General features: G+C 38.3%; 1 protein-coding gene across 1 annotated transcript in view; it reads right to left on the reverse strand.

Moving 5' to 3' along the window:
* LOC124605717 (cationic amino acid transporter 2-like) overlaps positions 1-15,348 on the reverse strand; it is a 402,039-nt gene that overhangs the window by 105,779 nt on the left and 280,912 nt on the right. The window contains exon 4 of the mRNA XM_047137592.1: positions 4,486-4,614. Within this exon, the coding sequence (XP_046993548.1) occupies positions 4,486-4,614 (129 nt within the window). The remainder of the gene's footprint in view (positions 1-4,485; positions 4,615-15,348) is intronic.

Raw genomic sequence — 15,348 nt, forward strand, 5'->3', positions numbered from 1 at the left:
TCGCTGACTATTCAAAACAAACACGAAATCTATGGAACACTATTACTAGCACTTGACAATTAAAGCTTCCTGAAAGCAAACACACACGGAAGAAGAAGTGACCAGTAAGAAAAATACAGTTAATACTTAAATTAAGGTAGCTCGCTGCACAGCAGACGTGAAGCAGACGGCAGTTACGACGACACTGACACTACTGGCACTATCTCAGCTATCAAGCCAGTCATTCCTTTGAGTTCTCTAGGTCCGATGTCAGCTGCATCCATGGCCCACTAATCTGAGCTCACATAAGGAACTGGAATGTTTTGTTGGTCTTTATTTCCCTAATGGGGTTGTTATGAATAGGCTGTTTAAACAGTCCACTAGTCAATCCCTAACTTCCTTATCTTGCTAGGTTTCTTGCTTCTTTTACTTTTTCTTGTGGTTGTCATACAATACCAGTGCTGTGAGGGTCCTGCTATTCAGTCCCTTTTACAATGTCACAGCTTCTTCCCCATGGACTCTGATCCATCACATCGAAGATGCTGAAAGAGACTTTTCTTGTTACAGTGGAATAACACACACAGGGAAGTTGAACTCAATGTATGTCCTATAAAGTAAAACTCTAACTTCTCTTAATGAATCAACAACACATGCATTACATGTCAGCTATATGTTCTCATGCATCTGCCTCACAAGACTCTAAACAGTATTACAATAAATCTCAGTATCAATGCTGTGATGATGATGATGATGGTAAATTGCATTACAAATTCCAGATCATTGTATCATCATGGACTTTTGTTGCTATTCTGCCTGAAGCCATGCATTAACAGTTTATGGTCTTATAGATAGTGAAATCTTTTGCTTCTATCTATCGCTTAAAGCATCCGATTGCTTCGTACATGGTGTAAAGTTCTCAGTTCTATGTACCTCATTTCTGCTGCAATGGCAAAAGTTTTTTGAGAATAAAAGGCAAGCCATGTGTTCATTGTCACAATACATTGCCTATAACAGATAGGCTTCCATCAACCACCATCACTAAGGGATGTGCCAGAAGTGCAGCGTTCGCCATGCTTTGTTTAGTGGTGTCAAATGTAGAGCTCATCGCCTCAGTCCACTGCATCGGAGAGTGTCCTTTAATCTTTGGGCCACAAAGTACTGCAGTTAATGGTTTTTGTAGCTCTGCTGCCCACAGTACATGCTGGCAATAAAAATTTAGTATCCCAAGGAAATGACATAGCTCCTTGATGGTGCTTGGCTTTTGTATCTGCAGAATAGCTTCAACCTTGTCCGGCATGGGGAGGGAGCCTGCAGAAGATACATGATGACCAAGAAAATTGACTTCAGGTCACCTGAACATACATTTGGCTGTGTTAAAAATGATGTTGCGCTGTTCCAACCATTGAAACACATCTGTGAGGTTTTGTTGACATTGTTCTTCAGTGGTTGAAAAGATCAAGATAAGCAAAGCAGAAGGGTAGGCCTAGTAGCACAGAATCAAGAAATCTTTGCCAGGTTTGGTCTGTACTGATTAAACCAAAGGTCATAAACATGCTCTCTAACAACCTGAATGGTGTAATAATTGCTCTTTTTGATATATCTTCTTTGCTACGAGTGTCTGAGTACAAGCCTTGGCACAATCCAGCACACTAAAGATCGTTGAACCATGCAAAGCACTATATTATCACAAAAACTGAACTTGGTAATTCTGTGGCACAATTCTTACATTAAACACTGTAACACGCCACATTCCACTCTTCTTAGGAACCAGGTGCAGTGAAGGCAACCATGGACCACTTGATCATTGAATAATGCCTTCTTTCAACATAATAGCAAACTTGGCTTTAGCTACTGCCAGGTGATCCAGTACCAAACATTAAGGCCTACATGATGCTGGAGAGTCCATCCGTGATTTTAATAAAATGTACATTATTATGCTGCACCTATTTTGGAGCTCCAGGGGCCTAGTGGGAGCAGGAAATTGGCATAATATAGAAGTGTACTTACAGTCCTTCACTTGTATCAGTTTGGTGCTGTGTGTGGTCACACTGCAGTGGAACTGGGTTGCAATCAGGCCAGTCACACTGTCCACAAGTCGGGAACTTGCCATGTCTGGCATCAGCTGGTAGTACACCAGGAAATCCACACAGATGATTGGCTCCGAGACTTCAGTGCCGCTGAAGTCCCTAATCAATTCACTGCACAGTACAGAGTTTAATTCCATATGGTGTGTTCCATATGTCAATATTGGGGAACTGTTAACAGCCGACAAACAGAGTGTGGTCAGTGATCACCACTGATGCATCGAGGTCCATGGCAATACACTCAAATATGAACCTTATCAACTAGATACTTTAGTCCAGACCTCATGTTATTAATAAACAGGTATGGTGATCCTGCCTGGCAGTCATCTGGGCCTAAGATTGACTGGCACTGGTATTTGGGAATGAGCAAGAACTTGGGTACCCATGTGCTTGTTTGTCAAACTGTCCGGAATCACAAAACAAGGTGTTATTTAAGGATCAGCTCCGAGCCTTGTGACAATGATATCTTCTGTCCGACAGTAGTTCACTGAGCTATTTGCATAGAATGTCTACCTTCACCGCCAATGAATAATAATTGGCAAGCGACCACCATTGCTGCTGCTGCTGCTGCTGCTGCTGCTGCTTGGCTCTACTGGAGTGCTAACTCCTGTGGGAGTGATAGCCTCGTCTATGTGGTCTGCAAGTTCTGCAATGACATCCCGTGACATCTCCGTTTTAGATGCTATTATTATCTTAAGTAGTGACAGTGGATGGTTGCTCCATTTTGTACATAACAGGTTGTCAGGAATAGTACTGACACTCACTTTGCCTGGTGAGTACCAGAGCTACTGGAACAGCTCATGATCCCCAACACCTTTTTGCGTCAGCACTTGTTGGATGCAGTCTTGTTCTGAAGTGACTACTCTTCATATCAGCACAGTTTTTATCTTCCTACAAGATTCTTCTGTCTGAGGCACAGTTATAATATCTTGAATTTCCACAGCGGTAATTCCTGCATAATGAAAACTTTCTTTTGCTACACCAAACCACAGTATAACAGTTGGGAGATGAGTCAGTAGTCAAGCTGTATGTAACTATGTACATCCTTTCTGAGAGTGAATGAAAAGCAAGCAATAAAGAGCACTGTCCCTGCAAAATCATCTGTGGCAGTGCATGCAATTTCACTTCGTAAACACAATGAAAACAGGTAACAGGCAACAGTAGATGATGATGACACATTGCTGCTATCTCAGCAAAAGTGTTTTTGCTTATGTAAAAAGACTATGTGAACAGTTATGGCAACAAAAATTGACTTAGTTCAACAAGAGAATTGGGGAATATAGAATATGATACCACGGAAAGAAAAAATTATTCAGATCCATTACCAACACATCATGCACTCTTGCAATATGCCAGCTTGAATCTCTGCTAATCTGTCCCCACTGCCTCACCCCTCTTTTTCCTTTCTCTCTACTGTCCAAACCACCCCACCCGCTTCCACCATTTCTCTGCAGCTAGCACTGGTAGCATTACACTTCTTGCAGCATTTTAATTGTTGTGTAGTTGCTCTGTACCACCTAAGTATGTCCATTACAGTTACATGCAAGGGCAGAAAATACATAACTCCTGCACTTCAGTGTTGGTTTCTTGGGATTTCCCATTTTTCACAGTTTCCTCAGTTAGCTGAGCCTAGTAAGGTGTCCCTACCACAGGACACATACTGTATTCAGCCCAGTCTTCAATGTTAACCTTACAAGAGATAGGTTTTGAGAACTCGCAGTTCTTAAGGGTGATACACAGATCTTCCAGCCACACCAGAATAGTGTACAATATGACTATTAATAAAGCACAATGGCACACATTCCAATGTTTTGGAGTGAATCTACAGTTGTGTTTGTTGCATGAACAACTATACATAAACGTGTTTTGGTGTTGGACAACCACAAAACTTAATCAGATTTGCACCCGAAAGCAAAACACCAAATGCAGAATGTAGTTTAAATAACTCATATGCTAAGCAAACAAGATGATTTAATTACATGTGTTTTTCCATTTCAGAAAAAAATATGAGGGGGGAGGGCAATTGAAGTTGGCCCTTTCCAGTCAGCATTTAAAAAAAAAAAAAAAAAAAAAAAAAAAAAAAAAAAAAAAAAAAAAAAAAAAAAAAAAAAATCCTTGTGTTATCCTCAGTTTAGAGCTGCAGTGAGTGACATACTGTGTAACTAACCACACAGAATGTGAAATGTGGATAACCATAGCTTTCTGGTGAAGGAATACTGATATCTGTCTTACATATTACTAAATAGGTGGCCAACATATTTTGTGACAACAAATATCTCCACTGAGCTAGAAACAGTTTATTTTGTGAATCGATTTCATCTTAGAATAATAGCAATAGTAATAGTAACAATAATAATAAGAATAAAGGATTTATAAAAAAAAAAAAAAGCTACGTGATGCTTAGATTGCAAAATCAACTTACCAATTACATACTCCAGAATAAGATTCCATCCAATGACAAATGCAACAAATTCACCAACACAGACATAACTGTAGACATATGCTGATCCAGCACGAGGCACACGAGCAGCAAATTCTGCATAGCATATTCCTGGAACAACAAAAACAACCATTATTTTCCACTGTTACTGACATTTCTATTATTTATTTGGCACAATCTGGTAATGCAGACTGAAAATACAACACAGGATAAAGGATACAAAATAAAGTTTAAGATAGATATTGCTATATGACAAAAATGTATTGTGCTATATTTGGACTGAAAAAAAAATACACAAACTAATTGAGATATTCACATAATGTTCGGCTTATGTGAGAGACAAACTCTCAAAGCTTCACTGTGTGTGTGTTACAGGTTGTCGTGAGTGAAGCATAATGACAACAGTTGACGAAAATGCTCAGTGTGTGGAATGGTTTATTCAAAACAAATCAAACATAATAGTTCAAAGAATTTTCTGAATATAGTATAGGAAGCAGCCACCCTCACTGATGTTGATACACCAGTGGTACAGGCATTTTATGCAGAGAGAAAGCATTATTGTGTAGTGGGTAATGGCAGTACAAGTGGATGAAGAGGCCGAGTGGCAAGGACATTATTTTGAAGTTGAGAAAGTTATTTATACTAGCCTAACGACATTCCTGAGTCAACACAACTTAATATTTGAAAATCAAAATGGCTTTATGAAAAACAAGTCAACTTCAGTAGCTGCGGCACAATTAATAGACAAAATAATATCTGTGACAGGGAACAAGGAGTATGTTATTGGAGTGTTCCTTGATCTACAAAAAGCTTTTAATTTGGTCAACATCACCCTATTATCAGATGTGGAAATTGGTTATTAGAGGAACCAGGTATGAATTAATAAAATCACACATGAGCAGTAGAAAACAATTTGTCTTGCTTAAAATAAACAGTGGGTCTTTCAGATCCAGAGTTACTGATGACGATTGTGGAGTGTCTCGAGGGTCTGTCTTGGGGCTCCTTTTCTTGATTTATGTTAATGATACACAGTATTTTTCTCCTAAATGTAAAAAATATTGTATGCAGTTTATGCATCTATTGTGTGCAAACACAAAGCCCATGACAGTTTGGAGGTGCTGGACTACAGTGTGACCCACAAAATAGTCTAGTATTTCAATGAAAGCCATCTAAATGTAAGTGCTTCAAAGGCTGCAATAATGAAATTTAACACAAGGAAACAAACAGAATTTGGCATGAAATTATCCACTGGAAATGGTATTGTAAAAAAGGAAAAATGGATAGAATTCTTGGGAATCACAATCCAGAACAACCTCAAATGGAACATGCATTAAGATTCCATAACCTGTAAGCTGTCAAAGGATGTATTTGCCATAAACATTATTAGCAAATATTGTAAGCATATGTGTGTACTAAAAACTGCTAATCAAACACTACTCTGATCCAATTTAAACCATGCTGTAGAAATATGGGGCACAACAACCCAAGCCAACTTAAGCACATAATTAACACTACAGAAAGAAGTTATCACAATTATTTGTGTTTTGAAACACAGAGAATCACGTGGCAACCTGTTCCCAAAACGAAGTGTGCTTACCATTAGAGGTGTATACATATTGAAAGTTATATTGCTTGTGAAAACAACAAATCCAAATTTCAACTGTAACCTGCACCAGTGTGATACAAGACAAAAATTCAGATACCCTATAAGTAGCCACAGAACAGCTTTATATGAAAAAAATGCACTTCATGCTGGTCTGAAGCTAGCCAATCCCCTATCAAAAAGTTGCACAGACCTTTCTACTAACAAATTAAAAGACTGTCTAAAGAGAATTCTCATTGAAAAACCTTTTTATTCCATAGGTAAAAACCTGATCTTTATAAAAAGAGCTCTTCATAGTTTTAATCAACTCACAACTGATCTAATGTTGATAACAACAATATTTGTGATGATGTTATTTGTATATTACCAAATGCAAAATGCATCAAAATATAAAATTTATTAACACAAACAGATCTTTAGTATGTAACTTACAAGCTGACGTATACAGAAAAATAATCTGTATGATGTCCTGAAATTGTATTATTTCTAAGGATTGTATTTGATTATTATTATTATTATTATTATTATTATTGGCATACAGCACCACACACAATGACATGGAAAAAGTGAGGCTGGCAGAACAATTACACTTGGCTGTTTCAAGTTCACTGCAGAAGTCTGTTGAGTGGGTATCGTGTTGTTGTTGTTGTTGTCTTCAGTCCTGAGACTGGCTTGATGCAGTTCTCCATGCTACTCTAACCTGTGCAAGCTTCTTCATCTCCCAGTACCTATTTCAGCCTACATCCTTCTGAATCTGCTTAGTGTATTCATCTCTTGGTCTCCCTCTACGATTTTTACCCTCCACGCTGCCCTCCTGTACTAAATTGGTGATCCCTTGATGCCTCAGAACATGTCCTACCAACCGATCCTTTCTTCTAGTCAAGTTGTGCCACGAGCTCCTCTTCTCCCCACTTATATTCAATACCTCCTCATTAGTTATGTGATCTACCCATCTAATCTTCAGCATTCTTCTGTTGCACCACATTTCTAAAGCTTCTATTCTCTTCTTGTCCAAACTATTTATCGTCCATGTTTCACTTCCATACATGGCTACATTCCACACAAATACTTTTAGAAACGACTTCCTGACACTTAAATCTATACTCGATGTTAACAAATTTCTCTTCTTCAGAAACGCTTTCCTTGCCATTGCCAGTCTACATTTTATATCATCTCTACTTCGTCCATCATCAGTTATTTTGCTCCCCAAATAGCAAAACTCCTTTACTGCTTTGAGTGTCGCATTTCCTAATCTAATCCCCTCAGCAGCACCCAATTTAATTTGACTACATTCCATTATCCTCGTTTTGCTTTTGTTGATGTTCATCTTATACCCTCCTTTCAAGACACTGTCCATTCCGTTCAACTGCTCTTCCAAGTCCTTTGCTGTCTCTGACAGAATTACAATATCATCGGTGAACCTCAAAGTTTTTATTTCTTCTCCATGGATTTTAATACCTACTCTGAACTTATCTTTTGTTTCCTTTATCGCTTGCTCAATATACATATTGAATAACATCAGGGAGAGACTACAACCCTGTCTCACTCCCTTCCCAACCACTGCTTCCCTTTCGTGTCCCGCGACTCTTATGACTGCCATCTGCTTTCTGTACAAATTGTAAATAGCCTTTCGCTCTCTGTATTTTACCCCTGCCACCTTTAGAATTTGAAAGAGTATTCCAGTCAACATTGTCAAAAGCTTTCTCCAAGTCTAAAAATGCTAGAAATGTAGGTTTGCCTTTCCTTAATCTTTCTTCTAAGATAAGTCGTAGGGTCAGTATTGCCTCACGTGTTCCAATATTTCTCCGGAATCCAAACTGATCTTCCACGAGGTCGGCTTCTACCAGTTTTTCCATTTGTCTGTAAAGCATTCGCATTAGTATTTTGCAGCTGTGACTTATTAAACTGATAGTTCAGTAATTTTCACATCTGTCAATACCTGCTTTCTTTGAGACTGGAATTATTATATTCTTCTTGAAGTCTGAGGGTATTTTGCCTGTCTCATACATCTTGCTCACCATCACAGGGCAGAAAATCCCTAGAGCAACCATGCAACAGGTTCTTTGGGATGTTTACAGATGCATCTATTGCACGATTTTCTGACAAAGCAATATTTCATGTGTGTGTAGGATAAACAAGTATAATGTTCACATACAATGCACAACCAATCCACATACTGCGGTGGAAGGGGTGTGTGGCACCCTGAAAGTGAATGTATGGTCTTTTTTAATGTTTATCACATTGTGAGGCTTCGTTTTTTCTCCTCAGAAAAGAAAGTTAATTTTAACCATGACCTTGATATATTGGAGCTGTTGGTGTTGTCATAATTGGCTGACTGCCCATACATAGTTTTTTTCTAAGATAGTGCACTATCACATTGGGCTCGGACTGAGCGAGATGTCCTCTACCAGGTTTTCTCAGATTGCTGGAATGGCATGGGTGGTCCAATTCTCTGGCCTCCTACCTCATCTGACATTAAACTAATGGGCTTCTTTCTATGGGGTCTTGTCAATGACAGAGTCTACCAAAAAGTCTGTCAACCACAACAATGATTTAAAGAACCAAATTGTTGCTGCCATTGCCACAGCTGATGTGTTTATGTTGCACCAAGTGTGGATAGAGCTTGAACACAGACTGGATGTTGTGCATGTCACCAAAGGTGCACAAGACGGAATTCATTGAATGACAAAACTTTGCAAAACAGTGTGTCACATAAGCCAAACATTGTGTGAATATCTTAATTAGTTTGGATGCTGTAACAGAAAGTTGTACCATAAATTTTGCGACATGCTGAATATTACTGTTATAAGGTCACCACTGACTATAGTATAAAATATTGTCCTAGTTAGTATAAACGTATCCAATTTGTTAACTTTTTGAAATGTTAACTTTATCTCCCAAGTTGCTCCTTTATAGATCCATATTCACTAGAATGTTTTCTCTACTAATTAAGATACATCCTATATACTAATTTTACACCAGAAATGTACAGTTGTGCACTTCTCAAAAGGGTAGTACCAACATCTTACAATTACAATACAGATGAGATTCATTGGGAATCTGTTGGCTCAGACAAATATCTGTGTGTAACAGAAGCGATACAAGGTAGTATGATTAAACAGGTGTAGGTAGGTAAAGCTGTTGGCATACTTTGATTCATTTGTAATGAACTTGGAAAACAGAGATAGTCTACAACAGACAATGACAATGACGATGACAATAATGATGATGATGATGGGTTTGTGGGGTGCTCAAGTGCGCAGTTATCAGTACCCATTCAAAGTCCCAATCTTTACACAATACAATCTGACTATGGTCACGAATGATGATGAAATGATGAGAACAACACAAACACCCAGTCCCCGGGCAGAGAAAAATCCCCAACCTGGCTGGGAATCGAACCCATGGCCCCGCCACTAGACCATGAGCTGCAGACTTCTACAACAAAAATCACTTACAAAGCACTCATGCGCCCTATCTTATAATATTGCTCCAGTAATAGGAGTGACACCAAATAAGAAAAACACAGGAGGTACTGAACACATAGGTGTTCCAATGTGTGCACGCATTCTGTGTATTACATCACTGTTGAAAAGCTTTAGTCATTTGTGCATGCTCTTACATGATAAGTTATTAAGTTTGGAATGGTTGCTATTTTTTTCTATTATATCACGTTTGTTTGTTGTGCTTGACATTAATAATGCTGAATTGGGCTGTAGCTGTACTTGAAAACTATAATCAGGAGACTAACTAAATTTACCAAAGACCCAGAAACATGAGATCAGGAGGTTCAGTTATGTACAAGTATTAATTGCATTTACATTGAGAACGATATTATCTGCAGAATAATTTTAAATAGGACAATTGCATATAAGAGCCATATGCCAAATTATTGATACTTCCACGAATGAAGATATTAAAGCAGACTGCAGTGAACCTTATTAAACACACTTTAGCTGCTGTTCCAGCATCTAACCAAATGGGATCACAAACAAATGATTGAAGGAAAGCTTGTGAACATCAAACTTGGGCTTAACCCACTACTCAGATTCTTTATTCGCCATTGACCCCTTCCAGTAGAATAGGGTTTTCCAGTTATAGCAAGTTACAGATGCAATCAACTTACTAAAATTAACATTCATATTATATGTGTATACTAATTATCTTATAAATAGTTATGGCTTTTAATATTAATATTAACGTAGTCCATTTTCCAGATTTTTTTAATATTGTAACATTGATTTTTTGTCAGCCAGTCATACATATAATTTTAGTTTTTTAAATGGCAAGGATTGAGCATTGAGAGGAAACTTGTAAAACCTTTTGATGGGATTCACTGTATGGGAGCTTTGTGTTATTGCTAGCCTGTGCCTTGGTCTGTTATTTTCTCCCTTATTTCTATTGTCATGCTCATAAATAGTTTCCCTGATAATTCATTCTTTAATGTCATTCTTGACAAAGAGTGTGGACTCATAGACAGACAGATTCACCACTGTTAGTACCCTACACTTGGTAAAAAGAGGGTCTTGCATTAAACATGGACAGCTTTTTTTGGGGGGGGGGGGGTGTTTAAAAATTTTAGTGATCTGCAGAGAACATCCTCCTAAGAGTAGGCCATATGATACACATAGCAAAGAGCATGAAATATATCATAAGGAGATCATTAATTATTGAAGACTATATCTGTTTCCATATGAGTTAGCACACTCACGAGATCTTTTTACAGACATGGTCTATATGCTCTTCCCAACTGAGTTTGGCATCAATATACATTCCTGTGAGTTTGTCCACCTGCTTAGCTGAGAGTTAACATGTTTGCCTACCATGTAGCAGACCCGTGTTTGATACCTGTCTGGGTTGGGAATTTTCTCCGGTTATAAACTGAGTGTTGTGTTATCACCACCACCACCACCACCACCACCACCACCACCACCACCACCACCACCACCAATGCACAAGTCACCCAGTGTGGCGTCACCCTGGATGGGGTGTCCTGACCATCAATGCCATATGATCATTTCATTTCATTTCATTTCCTGAGAGTTTGATACATTATTACCTACATTCTTAGACAGTCCTAACATAAGCTTTTGGGTTTTGTCTCGATTACAAACAAGTTTATTGGCTGCAAACCATTTTAAGATAGAATCGAGAGTTTCTTGCATAATCTGATCAAGAGCTTGGATGTCTTGACGCACAGTAAGTAAAGTTGTGTCATCAGCATAGCGGATAATCGACTGTGATACACAATGATGTAGGTCATTGAAAGCACAATAAAAAAGAAAGGGAAAAGGACAGAGTCCTGTCGAACACCTGTACTAATTTCAACTAAGGGGAGTGTATTTCTAACTGAGACAAACTGTCTTCTGTTGTTTAAGGCACAAAGAAATTACTGCTAATGTAGATTTTTGTACACAATAATACTCTAATTTTGTTAATGATATATTAAAAGAAATGCATTCTAATGCTTTACTGATATCACATAATACAAGTGACACTATCTTCTTATTTTTGAAAGGCGTTAAAGTCTGAACAACAATTTCCAGAACAGCTGCAGTGGTATTTTTATCTTGCTGAAATTCATACCATTTGTTGCAAAGGAGGTCATGCATTTCAAAATAATTGCTCAACTGAATATACATGAGCATAGGAATTTTTGCAGAGCCACCCCTTTTTAATAAACAATGTATATTACTTACTTATCACTCATTTTATTTGAACCATGATTCTGGTAACAGTCATCCAGAAAATTTATTGCACATTTTGTAAATGTATTCTGCTATGATTTGTTTGCTCTCTAGCATGTCTTTGCTGTGGTCTGCTTCATGTGTAAAGTTTACAACAACGTGACTCTTCACACTTTACTTTTTCTTTTCTTTTGTGAAGATAAGGTAAACAAGGGAAGATGTATTTCTGTGGTTTACTCTGGAAAGAGACAGAACAGCAGTAGTGGAAAAAAAACTTATTTTTGAAAGGTGTTAATATTGTTATTGACGATTCTGTACTCTTCGATGAAATAAGTGCTTTAAGAACATACTAAAGGATGAACTCTGCAACTCTGATAGGGAAAATTCTTTCTGAGGAATGATACCAATGCATGAGTAGTACCTATAGTGTTGACTGCATTGAATTGTTGAAGGCAGCACAGTACTATTCTGCCATAGCTGCACATAATGCAGCTGTAGAGCCATCATTTTCTCTGCTAAATGTCCAATGGACAGATGAGCAGAGTAAGCTCATTGTTGAAAATGTAAATGTACTGTACAAAATGAAAAATGTAATATCATCAGTACTATGACAGGACTGACTGTCAAAAACAGATTTCCTGAAAAAGGCCCAAGGAAATGAAAGATATGTGAAATAAATCACATTATTTGAATGCCCAAAAGTTTTTGAACATTAAAATATGGTAACCACAATTAGGTTCACTGTCACTGAACAAGAAAGAAGTTGGACGAAGCACAGAAATAGAAAACTGCTTAAATTATAAATCTTGAGAAAGGAAACAGAAAATAATACACTGGGAAGAAAAAGAAAAGAAAAAGGAAAAAGAAAAATTACTGACTCATGCTTCACAGAGAAAGAAGAAGCAATGCCATTGGCTTCAGTTTCGTCTCAATGCTGAATTACAAAAAGTCTTCATAGACCCACAAATTAAATATCTCACCAAATGCAAAAAAAGGAACCACTGGAGTCAAAATTATAACTAAAACCTTTCGTTCACATTCTTTGTCCACAAAAACTTACATTTATATAAGTAAAAGGGATTTCCAATTCTGAAAATATGGGTGTCTAATTATTTTCAGTGTGTGGTCGGCATTTTGGTTAATGTTTCAAGTAATCAGAATTGACATTTTCTTGTTGATGGTACTCCATATCTCCATGAAAAGTATGCAATTAGTTACTACTGCTGATTGGAACTCACAAAATGTGTTCACTAGGCTGAAAAATCTCATTGTTGCATATGCAGTACTATTAAAAATGAATGACAGTAGGTTATAAGTTATCTACTACAAAATATTGTGTACTAGCATACACATGTCAAGATCAGTCATAATCTAGTTTCACTCTTGTCATTACGAGAAAAGCAACATATGAATTTTGTAGATTTAGGACTTAGCAACTAATAATACTCAATACCAGGTGCATGTATGTATCTATCCTACCCATAATTCATTACATTGCCTTTCAGCTTTTGTAAATAAATGTTATTTTAAGTGGAATAGTATCATAACAGAATGTGAGAACACGTCTTGTGCTGCTACAGCTTCTCCGTATTGATGTCACACAGAAACACCCTATCATTGTCAAATGCATTGGCCCTACCCTAGCAATGAGCATCAGGTGAGAAATTGACAAAAATACTGTGCTACAAACCCATACATATTAGTCCCAAAGACAAGACTAGACTAATTACAACATGAACACAAGCAATTACACTGTCACTCTTTCCATGCTCCATATGTGAACAGAGCACAAAGAATCTCTAATATGTGGTACAATTGATGGCACCCCTTGTCATAGACTTTGCAGTAGTTTGCAGAATATTAGAACTTCCTTCCTACAGATTGGGCAACTATTTTGAAGGAATGTGCACCTTCCCTTATGCCCAGCATACAGGATCATCTGAATTTAGTTAATTGTATGAATTACAGTTGTTGATGTTGCTCTGGAATAACTAAAGATTATACAAATTCTATACAATGTTTCAAACAAAAAATTACTTGAACAAGTTATTTATAATTTTATGGGTTCAGTACTGGTAGTTTGATTCATAGTTAAGTTTCCTACTTTGTTCACACCTCACTGGCTCCGGTCACTTTTTTATCACACCACCACTTAGAAAAAGTATGCTTCGATGTCACACTTCAAAGTGTTGATACCCAAGTTTCACGTGTGTTACACAAATGAACAATTAATGCTGATGCATGTTGAAGTGCAATACAATTGTGTTTCAATTGTGTTTTTTAGGTGATATAACATATTTGAAGAAATTTTACCACACAACATTCAGTACGATAGAATGAAACAAATCAGATGACAGTTTTTTTAAGTCATCAGAGCTTACAATGATATGATGCCATCCATCATATTTTCAAATCTATTGCTCATCTTTTCATCTTTGCATCACTATCATACCTAGAATTCTGTTTTTAGAACATTTTAGGCTTCATTGTGTCTACTTTCTTCCCTCTATTGCTCCTTACAGGATGAAGTTGTATATAAATATTAGTTGAGTACCTGTTGTTGCCCTGCGTATGTATTTATTCCAGTCTTCTATTAGCACACCTCGTCCTCTCCACTATCTATGCCAATTACCACCTCCCTCCCGCCCCCTCTGCCCGTCGCCCACCTCCCTCATGCCCCCTCTGCCCGTCGCCCACCTCCCTCCCGCCCCCTCTGCCCGTCGCCCACCTCCCTCCCGCCCCCTCTGCCCGTCGCCCACCTCCCTCCCGCCCCCTCTGCCCGTCGCCCACCTCCCTCCCGCCCCCTCTGCCCGTCGCCCACCTCCCTCCCGCCCCCTCTGCCCGTCGCCCACCTCCCTCCAGCCCCCTCTGCCCGTCGCCCACCTCCCTCCAGCCCCCTCTGCCCGTCGCCCACCTCCCTTGCACCCTTGCACCCTCTGTGCTCATCTCCTCCTTCCTCCAACCTCTCTCTGTCCATCTCCTCTCCCCCTATCTGTATCCATCTTGTCCTACCCCCTCTCTCAGGGAACAGAAATTCCTGAACATGTTCAGCTATTTATCTGGCATCTGTGAGGAAATTTGGAAGAGTCTCTAAAAGTTATACATTTTCAGAAATGAGCAGTGATCATTAGAAAATGAAATGGCAACTGGGAAGGTAAAAATGAATTAGGCACAACTGGCAAAATAGCTACCCCCAACACTGGCTGCAATCAAAGAGTATACTCCTTCATTAGTCTCACTAAATGAGAGACACGATAATGCAGCATTTGCACTATGAAGCAACGCAAAGCAATGCTTTATTCTCATTCTTCCATTTGCATTCTGGTTACCAAATAATCAGGAAGTGGAAAGTCAACTGTTAATTCACAATGCTTTTGTTACAATCTGGAATAGCAATACAAATTCAATGACACATTGTAATTAAAATACAATGCCTTATTTGTCCTTGAGAAATGTAAATTTCTGTTGCACACAACGGTGAGGTTATAAAATAGTTCTTTCTTCTTTTTAATCTTTCATGTGTGTGACTGATACACATAATGCTATAGCAATTAT

Source organism: Schistocerca americana, chromosome 3 (assembly GCF_021461395.2).
Source record: "Schistocerca americana isolate TAMUIC-IGC-003095 chromosome 3, iqSchAmer2.1, whole genome shotgun sequence".
NCBI lineage: Eukaryota > Metazoa > Arthropoda > Insecta > Orthoptera > Acrididae > Schistocerca > Schistocerca americana.